Here is a 21,161-nt window from a genome sequence, read left to right as displayed (position 1 = left end):
ATGATGCATCTTTATTTAATATAAAATTGTTAACTTTAACAAATTGCTGTGATACAAGAACAATAAAGCACATGCAATTATTGGAAATAATCAACAGTTACTCCGCTTCATGTCAGGCCAGTTATTTTAAATCACAGCATGCACCATTATTTTATTCCTTACTTGTTGCAATACTGACCTTACAATTGCAATACCAATAGATCATGATACAATGCAGCTGAACTCTTAGCCAATCCCTAACTTTTATGATGTGCTGTGCTCATCCTGACCAATCTAAGATCACTGGATATTGAGACACTCCACCAACACAAAATATATCAGTCTAAATACTGAAAGCTAACCTTCTATCATAAACATCAAGGCTTCACTATATATATACACAATACGTACCAACATAATCAATCGTGTGTCTTGTTTATATCATTCGTCTTTATAGCCAAAACGTAAAGTTTGTTTTGTCCTGTCATAGATTTGTAAGACTGTGTATGTGTATGATCTCTATAAAGTCTCTATAGTGTCTCTGATTCCCCCCCTATTCACTTTGCCTGTTGGTTCTTATTCAGCCAACTCTCAACATTGTAATGCTCATATTTCTGCCAGAACATGAGTAGAAGGAGTATAAAAAACAAATCCAAACTACCCCACATATTAATTTCTACACTGCTGTATTTTCATTTCATTGTTGTCAGACCCAATACTAACCAGGATGTGACAATAAGGTCTATATTCAAATCAGATCGTAGATCATACCATGTGTGTTGGAGTTCATATAAAGAAATAAGAACAGCTCTGAGTGTGCGTGACTTGAAGTCCACAGATGGGAACGTGGCCATGTCTTTCATCCATGTCTGGAAGTATTCAAGTACGAAGGAAGAAGTTATTAGCATGTATTTTCTCATAGTTCCTTAGACAGCTACCCAACATAAGTTAACTTGACAGGATTTCTGAGAGCATTTTCTAATCAATTTGGTCTCGCCAATTCCCTACCACTAGCTAACTCTGACCTGCCACACAACAACTAACAACCTGGGGACAGTGGGGCAAATAGGTGCTTTCTCTGTGACATGTGAAGCCAACCTCTGCATCTTTTTCTAGCTTCTGCTTATGCTGTGCCACAAGGTTACATACAGTGATGCTTGAACATTTGTAACCCTTTAGAATTTTCTACATATCTGCATAAATATGACCTAAAACATCAGATACATATTTGGACAAGCAAACATTTGAAACTCTTTGAAACAGTGCCTATTAATAAAGGTGATACACTATCAAATGACACATAAAACTGACATTTTGTAGTAATTTTCACAATTTAAAAGAACAAAAAGCAGATCAGTCACACTGACAAAGTAAGTACATGCCTACATTTATCACACACTCAAATCCACACAATTATAATCGGGTGCTGAAGATTGAGTGCCAGTGATTAGAACCTGCTTAGGGAGTGCAGGTGAAACATGCCTTATTTATTCCCCCCTCATATCTAGTGTCTGGTGTTCCCTTTGCTATTGAGGTGTGAGGTGTCATCATGCCAAAATCTAAAGAGTTCTACAAGGCCTTCAGGAAAAAAAGGTTGTGTATGCCTATGAGTCTGGCAAGAGATTTAAAAAGATCTCCAAATTATGTGAAATACATCATTCCACTGTAAGGAAAATAATCTACAAATGGTGCAGGTTTCAAACGACCATCCCAGCAAATTCAGCCCAAGAACAGACCATCTGATGCAAAAGGAAGTCTACAAGAACTCCAAAATTTCATAACCGGATCTGCTAGTAAGTCTTGCAACTGTTGGTGGCCAGGTACATACTTTTTGAATCAGAAAAAGATTGCACAAATTTGACCTGCATTGACCAAGCCTTTTGGAATAATGTGCTCTGCACAGATGAATCAAAGGTACAGTTGTTTGGCAACAGTAACAGCAGACATGTTTGGGGCAGACCAAAGACAGCTTTTCAGGAGAAGCACCTCAGAAGCATGGTGGTGGAAATGTTATGGTTTGGGGTTGCTTCACTGACTCAGGGACTGGACAGCTTGCATTCAGTGATTCAACTATGAATTGTGCATCATATCAAAGAGTGCTTGAAGATAATGTGAGGCCATCTGTCCAAAAGTTGAACCAAAAATGGACCTTTCAACAGGATAATGATCCTAAGCACACAAGCAAATCCACCAAGGAATGGCTCAAAAAGAAGAAATGGAGGGTTATAGAATGGCCTAGTCAAAGCCCGGATTTGAATCCCATCGAAATGTTGAGGGGGGACTTGAAACGGGCAGTACATGCAACAAAACCCTCAAACATCTTGCAACTGAAAGAATATTGCATGGAAGAATGGTCAAGAATTCCAGCAATCCTGTTGAACAATTATGCAAAATGCCTACAAGAAGTTATTTCTGCTAAAGGGGGTAATACTAGCTTCTGAGGCCAAGGGTGTACTTACTATTTGCACATAAGAATATCACATCTACTGATATTCATGTTGAATAAATGATTGAAAAAGCTTGTTCAAGTATATCAACTTCATTAAAGGACTGTTTCAAAGATGATCACGTTTGCTTGTCCGAATATGTCAAAAAAGCCAACAATCTATTTGGGGTGTATGAACAGTTTCCATATATATATATCCCCCCCCCCCCAACTACTAATGCTAGCTCTCTGGGTAACATGAGTGTCTGAGTTCATATGTGGACCTACATGACCCCCTCAGAGACATGGCCACCAGTCGGCAGTCTGTAGAATTACCATGAAATTCTTTGAAATTACAGAAAGCACAAACAGTGCTGCCAAGCACAAAAGCACAAAAAAGATGAGGCAGATCGGATAAAAATGCATATGCATTCAAATGGCACTGAACAAACACCACAAAAAAAGTCTGTACCACAACTGTGCCAACTATACACAGTCTAAATGTAGCAAGCACAAAGAAAATTAGTATCCTCAAATTCCCCTAGACACAGTGGGAGTGGGGGGTATTTTGGACAGGAGGCACTGTGCCAGTCTCCCTTCTACACAAATTGGGCCCCTTCACCATGATTCTGCTGCCCGCCATGTGCCAAGCTTCCATTCCAGCCCTCCAATTGTTTTCATTTCTTGTCTCGAATGTATTTCTAGCGAATATATTTTTCTATCTTAAGGCTTTCAGGGGCCAAGCTAGAGAATGAGCTCAGGCTGAAAAAGGAAAACAAAAAACAAGGGCTATTTCAAGACTGTCAAACATGGTGCCAAAGAGGCATGCAAATCACCCCTGAGGCCTCGTAACATGGCGTGAAACCCAAACATGGATAATCAAAAACAGCGGTGGCATTCGCAATTCCTGATGTCAGCCTGATGTCACTTTAGATTAGACATGACCCGCTAATTGTTTATGCAATATAACATGATATTTAACAAGCACAAGAATGTTAGCATGTAAGTACACTACCCCTTTGTTTCGTTCAGGAGGAATGTGCCTAGGTAGGCAGCATTTCTCTGCAAAGCTTGTGTTCTGATAAAGGGTTTTCTTTTTTTTCAATTTTTCCACTTATAAGGAAGCATAAGGTCTTCTTACATTAGCTAGATCTGAAGGCGTTGCCAGGAAATGTAATACTATAATCCGTTTACTGGACTAGAGTTCTGCAAAACGTAGAAAAACCTAGCAATTTGGCATTATCTAAGAATTTCATTACAATTGTAATACAATTGTGTAAACCTGCTGAAATTTCACCCTCTCTGGTAGAAAAATGCAACTGCAAGCAAATTAAAGAATCAGAATAAAAATTCAAGGATGCGTTCCAAAATGTATACTTCGTACCAGCAGTATGCGTAAGTGAAGACATCAAAGGTGTCCTGACATACTATTTACTGGGTTGCATGTGTCCAAGGCATTTGTGATCTGCTGCTGTTTTCATATTACACAAATGTTATGAGAGTAAAAATGTACAATGATGTGACTTTATATTTAATGACTATTAGAGAAAAGCAAAATCCCCTACTTTCAACAAGAGCTTGTCTTTTAGCTTCCATCACTCATTTAGCTCATACTGTGACTGTGTGATCCAGCAGCAGTGCCCATGCATCAGCTACTTATCATAGAGTAACTGTGCTCATTATGTTCCATCATAAACACATAATGAATACATCAACTAACATTAGCTAGCTAGTAAATTAGAAGTTCTAATTGAAGGGAAAAGGGTCGCTTCACTGTAATCTCACAGAGCATCTGCTCGGAGTTGGACTGTGGGATGAATACAGGGGCTTTTCCAGAAGCTATGTGCATCTCCAAGTTCAATGCAAGTCAGCTAGCCTGCTAACTCTAGCTAGCTAAATTACTTTTCCAGAAGCTATGTGCATCTCCAACGCCAATGCAAGTATGCTCGCCTGCTAATTTTAGCCATATAGCTAAAATATACTGCAGAGAGCAAAACTGTCACACCTGTTCACTAAAATACACTGAATGGTAGATTAAATATACATAGCAATATAACCAAGTTTGAAGTACAAAAATACAAAAAAAACCCCCAGCTAACTCAACTAGTTATCTACTACTCAGCTATCTGTATATCTTCAGCTACAATGTCTCTGCAACTGTGTAGCAATACAAATTCCACAATGAGAATAATTCAGATGAGTGTTATTTACTATTCCCAAAATCAAGAATCCATTTTTCTTTTATTGATTGTGTTGGACTCACTTTCTCTCCCCTGATTGGCTGCATGTCCCCATGGAATCAGATTTCTCTGCTGAACCCCCCGCAAAACAATAGAAACCCTCATAGAATTTGAAATGGTTATAATGGGAATTGTATTGGTTGTAATGGAAACTGTAATGGTCCCTGTGGGTCTCTACTGGTAATCTGTTGCCTTCTACTGGTGACATGTAAAATATTTTGGATACCATTAAGGACCAATAATGGTAAGGGTTTAATGGTTAACAACTGATGGTTTGTAATGGTATTTGTAGTGGAAACCCTAAGAATTTCTGTGATGGTTTCTATTGTTTTGTTCAGCAGGGTTCTTTCGTCACCAAAATTTGGGGTGCAATAACATTTGATGTATATGAGTTGGCATATAATGCAAGTGTACAAATTTCACATAAAATTCAACCTAACAATGATAGAGCACTGGCTGTGAATTCCGTCATAAGTGTTTAACACTGACTCAGGAACCTGATTGAAAAATCATGGTTCTTTCATATTTTTTGAAAAATAACAAAACTACATATTGTAAACTGTGGTGCAGCTTGGCAAATATTTTGATAGTAAAACTTCACATCAGCATGTCCCTAGTCAAGATGTGGCAGTACCTAATGGATAAGGGTTAGAGGATTAGCCTCAATAACAGTCATTAGCTTTTTTGCTGTCAAGTATCTAATCTTAACACCACCAGAGAATCCTCTATGACACATCTGACAGACATTTCCCACAATAACACAACATGGGTCTGTTTTAATGCAAAACTACACTGTAAGCTATTAAGGTTCACCAAGTAATAAAAAACAAAAACATAACAATAGCAGTCTGAATACAAAGTCTGAGTACATTTTGCATTAGCTATGAGTCACTGTATGGCATGACTTCAGTTAGCATTAACTGCCTGTATTTAGTTGACATTAGCCAAGTGTCTGTCTGCAATAAAAAAAAAACAACTATTTAGCATTAGCTAAGTGTTCAGTTCTACTCTGACTTCACGATTGTATGATTTAAGTTAGCATATGTTAAGAACAGCTTGACTGCAGTTTTATCTATGCTAGTTCCTAGCTAATCATATGATTAGGTGCCAACTATGATTCTGAACACAATCATCATTAGCTATAGGATTAGGAAAATGGTATCATGTTTTCAGAGGAGAACAAACTGGAACCTGCCTGAGGTCCAGCTCTGTCTTTTGTTCCATGGTTCTGACCCTTCCAGGAGGAGGTACTTCCCTGAGGAAAAGTCTTTCTAACATCACTCCGTTGACGTCTTGAGGAGCATGCAAAGCGGTGAGCTGATGCCATGAGCCAGGGGTCTTGGCTGTTCTCCTAAAAGCAGGCCTGATAAGGATCGTGAGGGGTGCCCATGTTGCCCTGCCAGGCCAAGTGAGCGAATGCAAGTCAGACAAGAGTGACCGATGCTCCGGTGAGCCCACACACACACATACACACACTGTGGCCCTGCTGCCCACTCTCTGAGTAATGCCCTCGGCCACTAAAGAGACCACTTTGTGTGCCAGGGCCAGCGAGTGGGTTCGGACTCCAGAGAGGAAATAGCTAAGGACTGAACATGGGTTCATGTCATTATTCCAATGCTGAACAGCTAGTAGGGCTGTGTTTGGGTGGAAAAACTGTAAGAAGTTTCTATAAAACATAAGATACCTTTGTATTAATGTTGCATCCTTGACTACACGGAAACTGGAACGCGTCCAAGACTCAACACTCCAACATGGTGACAAAAGAAAAAAAAAAAAAAAAAAGAGGACGTACCATATTCTGCACTTTTTAGTCAGATTTGTGTGTGTGTATGATGTGCACCTCACTAAGTACAGGTAGATAACTCGACAGTATTGAATATTGAAAAAAGATTGTCTGCAATTACATAAAAATGCGATAGTCATATTGTAGATTCATTGTAGTCGTAAAGTAGATTAATGAAAAAAAGTAGTGCAAATTAATTCCACGTTAACCCTAAGCATTTATGTATAAAAGGTAAATGGTAGCTGAAAGCTTTTAATATTCCACTAGCAGCATTACGAGCACTAGCTTTCCTCTGAGTGTTCACTTTTTCCAACCTCAGCATTAAGGTCATTCTCCAAACTCAGTCAAGAGTCTGTAGGATGACTACAGTTAGTATTAGCCAAAAGCATCATTATTTTCTCTTTCGTTACTTTCAGTCGGAGAACAGTCAAGGTATATAACAGCCTGTCTATAGTTAGTATTAATGCCTGATTGCAGTCCAAGAAGCAGCCAGACAACACTTCAAGTATGAAAACAGCATGACGACATCAGCTAAGTGTCTATGGTAAGTGTGTGGTTAGCATGAGGGACTGATTATAGTTATATAGTTAGACTGACTACAGTTTGCATTAGCTAGGACTCTGACAGAACTCTGATGCTTGCTCCCATAACAAAAAGTCAGCAAGGCATTGGTCAATATTATGAATCTATGAACTGTGGTTTCTCTCCTTGCATTGCACATGAATGATATTATTCTAGTCTCCTGAACATTTTTTTTATTATATTCATGGCTTGGTTAACTGTGGGATGATGGCAATTAGTAATCAAGAGAATTGTATGATAGTTTTATGTTGTGTTTTTGTCTGGTTTTGTCAGTATTTTCACATACCTGCATACTCCTGATTCTGAAGAGACCGTCTGTCATCTGTGTATACTACTTACACTGATGAAGTACCATGAAATGCATTACGTTTAAACATGAAACTTTATTAAATTTGAAAACCCTGAGTTTGCCATTGTTAACAAGGAAAACATTAGCGAAATACAAATGGAGTTCCTTTTATTGCTCAGTACCAGGTTTATCTCGATGACACTAGCAAATTAGCCTGATTTTTTTTTTAAAGCGCACCTACTATGGTTTTGAAACGTGCCTAATTTTGTTATAAAGGTCTCATACAATAGATTTATATACATCCAAGGTCAAAAACACTTTAATGTGCTCATAATTTAAATTACAGCATTACCCCCCCCCCCCATGTCACAAATGACTCGTTAAATGATTCATTCTAAAGGATTCGTTCTAAATTCCTCCTTTCAGACAGCATACTGTCCTCTGATTGGTCAGATGTCCCAGTCTGTTGTGATTGGTCTACCGCTATCAGCGTGTTTCAAAAAGGAAACACCCACTACCATAACGAGTTTCAGCTCAGTCTGATTGCGAGCAGCTGATGAAGACCAGAGGCGGGGCTTTTTATTACAAACCTATGTAGGTTAGTACAGGAAGTAAAGTCTGGAATTACTAACAACTCATTTCAGCTGTTCAGAATTGCTTCCTTCTTTTGGGAGTCAATAACTCCGTTTGTCATGTGCTTTGATTTTTGAAACCTTGAAGACTTTTTACATTCACAAACATCTACATAACACACTACACGAAAGGTAATATTTGAAAAACTATAATAGGTGCACTTTGATAATATTGAAGCAGTTTACCGAATGTACTGTGAGGTAATGCTAGTATACTTGGCTGCTGGTTTTAATCAAATAACAATAAATTAAGCTAGTTCGTTATCCAATTTGGATAGTTTATTGACGTCAAACAACATGTATATTAGAGGCCTTGCTGGATTGCTGGAACTATCAGTTATCGGCAAAAATCCACACCAATAGTTTTTCCCGGTTGCGTCCGTTGTGAGACCGGCTGAGAAGGGTCAGTCGTCATTATACAGTATGGGAGCGGCCTCCAGAGACAAAATAAAAACTATCACTGAAAAATTTTGTTGTGTTATTTTAAGTTTTTTTTTAATTAATTTTAGATGTCTCTATTTTTATTTGTTATTTGGAGTATTCAAGTTTTGGTACAGTCAATAGTGTTTATTTTTGTAATAAAATTCAGCAATATTTTTACTTAAGAGTATTATGTTTTCATTCAGTAACCATTTAAAAAACTTTCGGTTGATTAATTAGTTATTAGCAGGTACTGCCCAACTTAGTTATCAGTATCTGTAAAATCCACTATCGGTAGAACTCTAATGTATATAGAATGTATATATAGAATCATATACTGAAGAGGTAATATTAAGGTGAACTTTAACACTATGATGTGCTTTGGTAGCAAATGTTGCTAAGCTATTGTAATGTGTAATTAAGACCATTTTATGCTAGGCATTAACCAACATCAAGGTGTGGGAAAATAAAAATAAAAAAACTAAATGGATGAAGACATTGAACTCAAGTAGAAAACATCTGTCACTCGTTCAAATCTGAATAAAGACATGGAACTGCCGAATGACACTCATCCAAGTATATGGAGGGAGTTCTCTTGGGGCTTCGGGTCATTTTTCCACAAGGTGATGCTTACGGACTCATGGAAAACAATGATACTTGGGTTTAAAAAACAATAAATAAATAATTAAATAAATAAAAGAGTGAAACTGAATTGTTCCACATCATAAAGACAGACAATGCTGTTCAGGCTGGATTACGGGAGTTATAGAGAGGACAAGACCACATCAGAGGGAACCAAGAAAAGAAAAAAGTGGCCTTTTCTGAGTGGTCATCAGTGCGTGCGCGCACACACAAATATTCAACTGCACTCGTGGCCAAATGAGAACTGTTTTATTACAAACAACCACACACACACACACACTCTGCTCAATCACAATGTACACATAAATTACATCCTCAGAAATGCAAACACACACACACACACACACACCATCATCAGAAAGTGCTGTTTCAGAGGGCCTCCCCTTACATAAGCATCCAGACTCTGTAATTATGAAGGGTGGTTCCCATCTAATGCGTGTGTGTGTGTGTGTGTATGTGTGTGCTTGTGGAGGAGGGCCAAAGACACGAGTGAAACTAAGACAAAGAGAAAGTGGAAGAAAATGGAGGAAAAGCATGACTGAAAAACTGAGAACAACAGGTGGTGGAGGAGAGAATAATCCTCACTCAAGATTCACTTCTATGACAGTTGTCTATTATTTGACCTCAGCCTTTAAATAACACACTGAGAAACATGATTCCTTGATCGGAGTAACGACGGTGTCCATGTTGTTCAAACTTCAATGCAATTCTCATGCTGAGAGTTATGCGACTGGATTGCCAAGGAGGACACATTTTATCCATTTACAGACATGGGGACAGAGAGAGAGAGAGAGAGAGAGAGAGAGAGAGAGATGCATACAGAGAGGGGGGATGGACACATGTAGGAAATGTACTGATAATTCCCTCCAAAATGTTTCCTCACTGGGGAACAGGCCTTTTCCGTTTGCTTGGTCAAAAACACACACACAAACACATGCACACATACATATATACACACACACACACACGCACACACAGAAAATGAAATGACAAGGAATAATAAGCCAGATGAATGATAGAAAGTTGTCCCTCTCTTTTCCTGCCTCACCCTTCTGCTCCTGTTTATGTTAGTGAGAACACAGATGGCTGGACCAATCAGAGGAAACAAACTAAAACACACACACCTCATTACCCTTGTGAGGACCTTCCTTTGACATAGTTATTAATGCCTGCACCTAAATCTAACCCTAACTTTAAAGGTAACGAAACAGAAAACTTTTATCCCTTTGTTTCTAAAAAAAAAAAAATAATAAAAAAAATAAAAAAATGTGAGAAAGAAATTAATTAAATAATAATAATATCCTTGTGGGGAACAGCTGAATATCAGCTAAATGTCCCCAGAAGTTCAAAACTGACCGATTTTGCTACTCTTGTGGGGACACACAGTACCCACCGAAATTTAAAACTTTACTCCCATACACACACACACACACACACACACACACACACACACACACACACACACACACTGGAGATTTGCCAGAGGTGCCCTGGGAAAGAGAGAGCCCCCCTCCCCCTGGTGGCTTGATCACCACACGGCCCCTTTCTCATGCCTGGGTCTGTGAAGTACATAACAGAAAAGCCTGCCTGCGCGTGCGCGCACACACACACACACACACAAAACCATCTTGTGGGCCTTCAATCTAGACCATGTCATCTCAGTGCTCGTCCCTCACATCAGACTGACATCATATGTGTATAATTTCAGACCATACAATAGAGTTATTATTAGCTCTATTGTAATTAATTAGTTACATGTGATGTCATTGTGCTTATATTCACAAGAAAGAAAACTTTAACTTATGGTGACCTATTTATTAAGTTTTATTTACTGTATCTGCATCTTGCTACAATAAAATAGAGATGTGCAGAAATAAATGTTTGCTAATTTTGCTGCCAGCTTGTTTCCATCAAACTGTATTTTGGGGGGTAGGGGAGCATGTTTTTATATCTTGGTTGGGTCTAAATGTCCCAATTTGTACATTTGGCTGGTCCCCATAAGGAATTAGCTTTTTCAAAAACGACAGCTTTTATTAAAAATAAATAAATAAATAATTATGTCAATGGAAGGTTCTCAGGGACAGTAAGACAAATGTATATATGTGTGTGTGTACACGCATGCATGTGCGTCTCACACATGACAGTATAGATAAGCACAGCAGCCTCCTGTGTTGGCCTTGTTATCTGGATCTGTTATCTGGAGACTATATGGAATTAAATTTGAGGCAAAAGTACTGAACGTAACTTTTCAAAAAAAAACAACAAAAACATAAAATGAGAAAAAAGAAAAAAAAACATTCTGAAACTGAAAACTGGAACTCAGGGGCAAAAATTTAACATGGTCTTCAAATAAACAACATTCTTTGTTAACAGTTTTCTAAGCTTAATTTTTGCTAATCACGGTTTATGAATGCTCTGCCAGAGTTTTCCTTTTACACTCAGCAAGTTTATGTTCGCCATTCTGGCACAAATCTCTTGTGTGGGCGGGGCTTAACAGTGATTTACTCCCATTGGCAAGTGAGATTTAGATTGACAGCTCCCTGACCATGAAGTACAGACTTCAGGTTCTCTGTATAGTTTTAGAGTTTGTACTTTATCACTGTTAAGCCCCGCCCACACGAGAGGTTTGTGCCAGAATGGTGAACGTAAACTTGTGGAACGTAAACGAAAACTCTGGCAGCAAATCCGTAAACCATTATTAGCGAAAAGGAAGCTGAGAAAACAGTCAAAGAATGTTGTTTATTTGAAGACCACGTAAAATTGTTGCTACTGGGTTCACCATTTTCAGTTTCAGAGTGCTTTTCTTCTTCCTCGTTGTATATTTTTTTTCATTTTTGGAAAAGTTATGTTCAATACTTTTGGCACAAATTTAATTCCATAAGACCATAGTTTCCTTATTTGTTAGCTACATTAGCTCCAGAGCATCTACACTTGAAGTTCGAGTGCACTTCACCTTTGACTTTGAAGTGAAACATTGTGTACAATAAGATTCTGGCCAGATGGTCCCTTTACAGCTTTAAGACTTCATTGCTAGCTGGATCTGATGAAGGTGAAGTGGAAAGCAAGACCGCTATAAACACACACTCACAGAGCAAGCCATTCTCCAATCATACTCTGATTGGAGAATGGTTTACCTTGTACTAATACTAGACACACAAAGAAAGAAAGAGTGAGTGAGCGAGAGAGAGAACAGTAGACAGAGCTGATAAAGTGATGTCCTTCATCTCGAGACAGAAGGACGTGGGAGAAAAATATGTCTTTGATAGGTTACTGAAATGTGACACACTGATACTCCCTTGATTTCTTTATTTGAAGTGAAGAAAGTAAGGAAGTAGGTCACATAAAAAGTCCCTTAAAAAGAAACACACACACACGGTCTGCTTCTCAAGGCTCTTATGCAGAGAGAAAAGATAGGCCACATTCCTGCAGCTTGATTAACTGAAAACAAAAGAGCCACCAGATTCCCTCTTCTTCTTCTCCTCCACCATCTCTTGCTACTCTCTCTTCTCGCTATTCTGTTCTATTCAGCTGTTTCTGTGCATTCTCTTTTCTGTCCTCTCAATATCACTTCTCACTTTTGCATTCACCCTCCACCACTCTTTTCACTAGCTCTCTCTCGCTCACTCTCTCTCTCTCTACCTGATATCACACTACAATCTTGCAGCAGAGAAAATGAAGGAGATGACCTCATCTCTTGGCTATGCGTCACCTCCTTCACTGGCTTTAAAGAGGAAAGAGAAAGACTGAGGTGTGGAGAATGTGGACAGAATGAAAGAACAAGGCCAAGGGAAAATTTCCTGGTCATGGTCAAGGGCAAGGTAAAGCAGGCAAAGGCAAAGGTCATACCTTAATACCTGTGGAACAGCCACTGCTAATCATAGACTACTGTAAGGTAATTGTTAACTATTGTACTACAATGTACTACAATTGTAGTACAAATAGTACAATTGTACTACAGTGAATCTCAGAACTGAGATAGAATCACGGACCGTATGTCCTTAGTACTGTTTAATACTAGTTATAAGCTATGTAGAAATGATAGATAATATTTGGGAAATTAGAAACCCTATCTATCTGTATATAGACCCTTGCAGCCAGGTAGCTAACAATGGTCCTGAAATTGAGATCACACAATCTGTATATGTCTGACATTAGTTAAAGCCTATATGATGGGGATCATCAGTTAAAAACTGTAAAAAGGGGGTCAGGTAAATACTGTACCGGTAGGAGGGATCAGTTAAAGATTAGTGAGAAGGAGCAGTTAAAGTGTGCCGAGTGGATCAGTTAATGACTTGCACTCCAAGGGAATCATTTCAAATTGTACAAGGAGGGTGTGAGATCAGCAGAGTGCACAGAGAGCATTTCAGGCCTTCAAGTCTCTTGCAGCATTCTCCCAGCATCCTTCCCTGCAACTCGTCAAGTACATCAGTAACCACAACAACTTCCTGTTTCTGTTCCCCAGCTTCCTGTCTGCAAAGGATCACTCCACACCAGCGCTGTCAGAGGAGCAGGCCAAGGCTCCAGAAATACACACACACACACACACACACACACACACACTATCATAGCCACACAATGGTGTGTATTTACCAGATGGAAGAAAATTTCAGCAAATTCTAGATGTTGATGCTAAATTACAGTCCATAGAGTACAGGCATGCTTTCTATTTCACAAATGAAGTGCACAAACTCAACAGCACAATGAGCATACATAGGTGTTAACTCATCATCTCTCCTTTCTTGTTTCCAAAATAAATTTAAAAAACCCACCACACCCTTTCATTCTTCTCGTTCATTCTTCTAACTATATGCTCTATCCTCCCTCCTATCACTGTCCTCTCCACTCTCTGGGATCAAGTAGTTATGGTGCTCATGTCATAAAATACAATCACCAATTGCTCCCTTCCAGGGGTGAGCTCAAGGTACGTGTCCTCCGCCTAGTCAACCACAAGTATGTTTGGGTGTTCACATCATCTGCTTGCGTCACACACTCCTAAAAGAAATGCTTAGCCAGCAGGTTTTTTGCTCCCCTTTTCTTTCTTTCTCTCTCTCTCTCTCTCCCTCCCCCCTCTCTCACTCTCTCTCTCTCACTCTCTCTCTCACTCTCACACACACACACACACACACACACACACACACACACACACACGGAGCAGTAATGATAAAAACAGGGTGCACCTGTTTTTATCATTACTGCTGTCCAATACACCCAAACCATTAAACCCAGTGGTTCTGCTAATGATAATCTTCACCTAACACAATAAACAGTACTGATTACATCACTGGTGCAATCATGAAAATCCAGAGAATTATCCCACAAACTCAGCTGCTTTATGAGAAACTACATGGTATTCTTCATCTGGCAACCAGAAGTGTAAACTTTTCAATGTTGTACACACTCCCAAACAGTTCGAGACCATGTCCAAACTCTAATGCTTCCCAGTGTGGTGATGTCATCCCTATAAATAAATCCCTGAGGACCCCGTCAAAGCTAAACCTCGCAGTTTACTTAAGACCTTACTTAAAATGATAGCAGCTAACTACTAAGCTAACTATTTTGCATTAATTTGTATTGTAAGCTCCCCTAGTGTAGCACTAGTCAGCTACCTATAATTAATGTCTTACTTTCATAGAAGTATTGTGTAGCTACAGACAAATTACAAATGAAAGGAAACTTTATATCCAAGCTACGTCAATGCACGTTGAGGCTGTTCTGGAGGCTAGTGGTGGACGAACGCCTTACTAAGACATTGCGCTGGTTTTTATGTTGGTTTTTTCCCTTTCTTCTAGGTACAGTGTAGGTATGTTGTGCTCACGAACAATGATGTCTTTTTGAACGAGTCAAAAGGTTAAGGTAAACAAATCAGTATAAATCCGGCTTTTTGCTGATTATCAAACAGATTTTAGATACAATACTGACCAGATACAGTAGTGACTGAGATTCACTACTCTCTGGTTCAAAGGACCAGTTGAAGTGCGTTCACAGAATACCAGTCAAGCTTGAGATTTTCAGCCTTTCAGTGCATGCAATAGCAATGTGAGGTAGGGTTTGGAAAAAATTATATTCCAGACAGAATAAAAATAAGACAAATAAGACAAACTCTATTGCTGTACTTTATATTAAAAAATGTGATTTATTTATCACTTTTGTTACAGACTATTTATTTTTAACCCAATATGTCATTTGTTAGTGTTTTTACGATATGCATGCTACTCCAGCAATTATAGTTTGTGCTTATGAAATTATGGGTGTGCCTCTTATACTACAGAGAGACTTCTGTCACAGAAACAGTATATGTGCAAACATGGTCTGTGATGCAGACAGACCAATTTCAAAATACAAGTGGAAGGATTCTAATGCAACTCATGAAGCAAACACGGAACCAAATTATAAAAAGGTCATGATGCTGGATTCCTGAGCTTTCTATTCAGGTTCACAGATCGTGTGTTTATTTTCACTAACCTTTATTCATTTGCCAGACACAAGCTTAGATGATCAGGTGCTAATGCTTCATATATTATTTTTTCAATTCTTTACAGTGTCTTTTTCTTTTGGCAACAAGATTGTGTGCGCGCCCTAGTCTGTGCCTCAAACCCAGTGTGCATGCATGTAGGAGACAGAGAGACTACTGTGAATGATGACTCAGATTAGACCAAATTATCCAAGCTGAAAGTCAAGCCCAGCAAGGCATTTTAACTCTTGTCTAGGTCATAATGACTTCATTAAACAGAAAACAAGAAACATTTAAATATCACAAACTAGGAATGTTGGCTAACCAACACAGTATCAATCAAGGTAATTCATTTGCACCCATCACAATCAGCGCCCTAAATTTCAGCAGCACACAAAGAATCAAGAACAGCCAGGCACCAACAAAAACTAGAGAAAGTACACAACCATAAAAGGTGCTAAAAGAGAATACGACCTAGCCTTGCCCTACAAAAGGGTGGATTCATTATACACATACAGAGAAGAAACTAATCTCTGAAAACCTGTAACACTTTGTAATAAATCTCAATCAATATATACCCAAGTGTAGAGCACTCTTAAATATAAAACATATTGAGGACATTTCACAGAAACTTTTCTGTGACATTTCATTAGAAATGTTATAGCAAACTGTTCCCTGAGCTAAATTGTTATCTAAATACACAAGGAGGTAAAACAATCTGTCCAAAACATGCCAGGAAAGAATGAGCATGACTTTTAAAACAGCTAGAGAAAGAAATATGCATTTGCACTGAACAAAGTGAGGCATATGGGGCATATCAGAATAACATATGCACACACAAAAAGGCATAAATTCATACGAAGCAAACATCTGAGGAACAGAAGAAACAAATCTCCTAAGAAAAAGATTCCTATTTGGCCCATTGTTTGCATGTAATCTTTCACAATCACAGACAAAAATATCTTGTGCCATAAAAGCACTTCACTGGAATACGAGGCAATATGTTTCACAAAAGGAGACCTTCGGGCATGGATATCACTTCTGACGTACACATGCACACACAGTAATATTACAGGTACAATTCCTTATCAACTAAAAATCTTTAGCCTTTGGGGCACACTTGGTTTCAGCTTAAAGCATAAAACTCAAATGACCGAAGATACATGTCACCTACCACTTGCGGCTTGGTTTTAAGCGGGGCCTGGGTCAGCTCATCACTGGACTTCCTCTGCAGTTTGGGGTCAATGGTGGCCATTGCAGGAACAGAGCTGGTACCTTCCACAACAGCTCCATCAGCAGGGATGTCTGAAGACCCCTCGGGTGGATTCAAAGCCAGGATGTATTGTTCCGTCACATCTTCCAAAGATGGAGTTCCCTCTCCTTGTCTGTGTCTTGAGACTTGTTGGGGTTCAGGGCTCTTGAAAGAGCTACGTTGCTGGTTAGATGATGTCATGGGCACAAATGTTGCAGGCTCGCTGGCATGGCGTACATGTTTGGGCCTTACTTTAGGTGCAGGAAGCTGAGGCAGGATGGACTTGGAAGGATCCAGATGATCTTCATAGGATTGATCCTCTTGCTGCTCCTCTAATTGGTCCCCATCATCACAAGACTGTTGATGGGTGACTCGGTGTGTACGTTTCTTGTAACCGCGACGACTTATGCAGGGAGACAAAACCTGGGCCAGCTTTGGGTCAAAGGGCAACTTTGGCTCCTCGTTTCCCAATTTATTAACTCCATTGCGGTCAAGGTGGCAGGGCAAAACATGCTCTGATTGGGATCGAGACCTCCTGTTGGAATACCGCTGACATTGCTCACTGTTCAGCTCCCACAGCTCATCTCTTTGCTCCGACAAGATTGGCTCACTGCTGGAAGGAGGAATGGGCTGCTCTAACTCGTTAATAGGTTCCTTAGGATGTTTCTGGACTTCAAGTGCTGGAGAAGCCAGTTCTCCCCGTCTGCTGGGGTCACTAAAGCTCTTCTTTTTCACTGCTTTTCCATTTGCCTTCTCATCAATGAGCTTGTCCATTGCACCGGGTTCATGCACTATGCTCTGTATCACAGTGCTGTAATCTCGCAGAGAGTCACTATACACTGACAGGTCACTAGCTGCACTGCCGGTACACTCCGACAGATCCGCTGCAGAAGAATCTGCACTTACACCCACCTTTGAGTTTAGAGAGAGTGAGCCAAGTAGGTTGCTGTCCACAGAAAAGCTGTTATTGCCATCCTCTGCCACCGAGCGACTTCGATGTGGCATGGGATCACTGAGAGAGCGGTATGCAGACTCACCATTTGACTCCCCATTACTGCCATTGCTGGAATCTGAGCCATTATTGGCAGCTGAGGAGAATTTTCTCCGTCTTCGAAGAGCGCTGGGAGTAGGCGGAGCCTCTGAAGAAGCCTGGTTAACATTTTTACTGATGCTTACATCTCCTCCTATAGCTACTGCCTCATATTCTGTCCTGACAGATGGGACAGGAGTGGAAAGAGACTTCTCCGGTGTCAGATTGGGTGACTGTTCCTCATACAGTCCAGACTGAGTCCAAACAGTAAGCGTCTGGCCTAGCAAGTCGGTTCCAGAGGGCAGCCCTCCATATGAGCCAGCCTCCGGCTCTGTGACAATTCCTTCATCTGTCAGACTTGATTCATGTCCTGAAAGTTCATCCAATGACTTATCAACAAACATGTTCTCCTCTGAATTTCCCCTAGGTAAACATTTTCCACTTTCTAGATCAGCCTGTTTTTTGTTTACAGTATCTACAATCTGTCCATCCATCTCCTCCACTTGCTTCATCTTATTAATTTCTTTATCTTCCACCATGTCAACATTTCCATTTCTTTTAAACCCTGAAATATCATCATCATCTTCATCATCATCATAATCCTTGTTAGCACTCATTTGACAAATATCCCTTATTACCTGTCTTGCTTCTTGAACGTAGCGATCTTGTAGAGGGGTTGGCATTGGCTCTTCATAGTCATAACAACCTCTACAATCATCACTTTCCACCTCTCTATCAGAAATGACTACTCGATCTCCATCACTTTCATGGTCCAGTCTTTGCTCAGAGGAACTCCTCACAGCTGACCCTAATGGTTTCTCTGAGTAAGTGAAAGATTTGGTTCTCCTCAATGTTGCAGTGAGGTCCTTTAGTGAGGGCCGTCTAGAGTTCAACGCTGAGGTTCTTGAGCCCATTTTGTACATAGTTGATGCACTTTGGACACCCTGAAAGCTGGAGTTCAGACTTTCCTCACCTTCTTGGCCTCTCTTCTTCATTCTTAACTCTGATAAATCAGTTTTCAGGTAACTCAGCAGTGACAATGTTTCTGAAGTAATATCAGGATTTGACATGGATATTCTGTCTTTATCTTTTTCATGACTGACAGAACGGCGACCAAGTCTGTTTTCTGCAGCTTTAGGAATGCCTTCTCCTTGATTCAAGCTAGGCAGCACTCGGGGACGAACACGGACAGGGGCCCGAGAAAAATTGTCTCCATGGCCAAAACTAGGTGAGCGGTACATAGTAGCATTGCCATGATATGTTTTGCTTAGGACAGAAGATGAGGCTCTGCTAGACGTTGAACTCACAAGATCTTCAGCCTTTAGAGTCTCAGTGCTGGAATATCTGCTGCTACAGCGTGACCCCAAGGGGGTGGAGAGAAATGAGGGAATGGTTACCTTTGACACGCGTGATACAAACGGGACATTACCGGTGCCAACTTGTCCCTCAGAAGCTTTACATAGGTGCTTATAACTGTCCTGTACCACAGACGAACCTCGAGCTATGTTCCCTCTCTCCCACATCTGCCCACTAAAGCAAGCCTTAGACCGCAAGCTGTCAAGCCTACGTCCCTCCATTTGGGAATCACATGAACGCTGGTGGCGCTCGAGGTGCTCCATCATTACGTGCTGGTCGTCACTGTCATCAGACTCCTCATTCTCTCTACTACAATTACTTTTCTTCTTTTTCCTCAAAGAACGACGTCGAACTTGATGAGCTAATCCAGCTGGGCTGTCTTCCTCACTACCTGAAGACCTATGAGGGAGTTTGGCCCAGGCATCATGCTTGTTCCTTGAAATATGTGTGCCAATTCCTTCACTGCTGTGCACAAATGAGAGTGCTTTTCTACCTGTCTGCCCTCCAGATTCGTCCTCCTCTTCTCCAGAGCTCAATCTCTCACGAGTGCTGACCGATTCCACGGAGGAGCCCGTCTGTGGTTTTGAGGAGCTATGTGAGGAATGCAAACTATCTGATGGCTGTGGCTGCTTCGCCCTCTGTCTCTGCTCCTGCAACTGCTCACTGTAAGCACACGAATGGGACCTGAGAGGCAGTGCAACAGAACTACTGCGAGGTGGAGGAGTGGGTGGAGTGGGTCGGAGGTCACTGTCTGTCCAGCCCTTTCTGCCACTTTTGTGAGTCTCAACTCTACTTATATCCGTTGGCAGTCTTCTTGTCACAGCGCTCAGATCACCTTCATTAGAATGCTTTTCTGTGCTAAAATCAGAGTCCATACCCTGCTGTTTGTTAGCATCATGGTCTGAGCTGTTTGTATCCTGCCAGTGTCCTCTTGGCTGCAGTGGCGACTGCCTGTCGCTCTTGTCTGAGGACGTGTTACTGTCTTTTGTGCTGTATGAACCGTGATGGCGATAGTCATCAGATCTCAAGTCCTCTCCATCCGACATTGACTTGTGCTTCGTTTTGTGACCATCCCCAAAAAGCTCTCTAATTTTTGTAACGCTTGGCCAGCTTGAATCAACATGAATAGTTTCACCTTGGGAAGAGCGATGGCGGCGATGAGACTTGCATGTCGAAATTCCTAGGACACAAATATCATCTTCTGAATTTAAAGTGTTACCACTAAAGCTGTCAGATCCATCACTGATTTCAGAATAATCACTCTTACCTGCCTTTATGCCACCTCCGATCTTTCGAACCCTCCGTTTATGACCTGCGTCTGAATCCGAACCAGAGACGGATTCCTGACACTTATGATCCAAAAGTTTGTTGGTCAGGGTTCCTGAAAGATCTTTGTTCTGATCAGGGAAACATCCTGAAATGTCCTGGGAAGACGATCCATCCGGAGATCTAATCCTATTGGAAACTGCAGACTGAAGGACTGAAGTGCTGCCTGAATTTGTGTTTGTTCCAAACTTTTCTGAGAGCTGGCGGATTGAGGGTGAAATGGTATGAGTGGAGCCCTTCTTCAGCTCTGCCCTCGAGAGGCTGGCTGCTGAAATTTTGGAAACTTTTCTAGCCACAGCAGCACTGCGCATATCCGAGGGCTGTGCAGCCGGAGGGGGAAGGGCTCCTCCAGTCTCCAAATCCTTCGAGCCGTGGCGCTGATCCTCGGCTCCCGGACTGCTTTTATTGGCCTTCCAATTGTGCAACTTTTTGAAAGAGACACTCCGGTAAACCGCAGCTTTCCTCTGCGTCTGCTTGTCTGCCATCGCGTCTCTCTTCCCTCTCGACTCTTTGGCGTCTAAATTCCTTCGGTTTTTGTTTGTTTTTTAGTTCATCGATAGATCCACAGTCTTGTTTGTTTTTTAGTTCATCGATAGATCCACAGTCTTGTTTGTTTGTTTGTTTTTTGCGTCTTTGCTTGTACAACTTGTAAACTAACGCCGCGTTCCCATTGACCCGGGTCTGTGTTGCACAACAAATCCAACTTAGGAAACTTTACACCTTAGGGAAACTAACGCACGCGCGAGTTTCCCAG

General features: G+C 40.7%; 1 protein-coding gene across 1 annotated transcript in view; it reads right to left on the bottom strand.

Annotated features, from left to right (window-relative positions):
* The window catches only part of LOC128606242 (rho guanine nucleotide exchange factor 17), a 135,286-nt gene extending 114,394 nt beyond the window's left edge, over positions 1-20,892 (bottom strand). The window contains exons 1-2 of the mRNA XM_053622279.1: positions 20,349-20,892; positions 16,618-20,261 (exon numbers count right to left, since the gene is read on the bottom strand). Of these exons, the coding sequence (XP_053478254.1) occupies positions 16,618-20,261; positions 20,349-20,892 (4,188 nt within the window). The remainder of the gene's footprint in view (positions 1-16,617; positions 20,262-20,348) is intronic.
* Between the last annotated feature and the right edge of the window lie 269 nt (positions 20,893-21,161).

Source organism: Ictalurus furcatus, chromosome 4 (assembly GCF_023375685.1).
Source record: "Ictalurus furcatus strain D&B chromosome 4, Billie_1.0, whole genome shotgun sequence".
Lineage (NCBI taxonomy): Eukaryota > Metazoa > Chordata > Actinopteri > Siluriformes > Ictaluridae > Ictalurus > Ictalurus furcatus.
The sequence above is the reverse complement of the archived record's forward strand: the minus strand, read 5'-3'. Positions and strand labels throughout refer to the sequence as shown.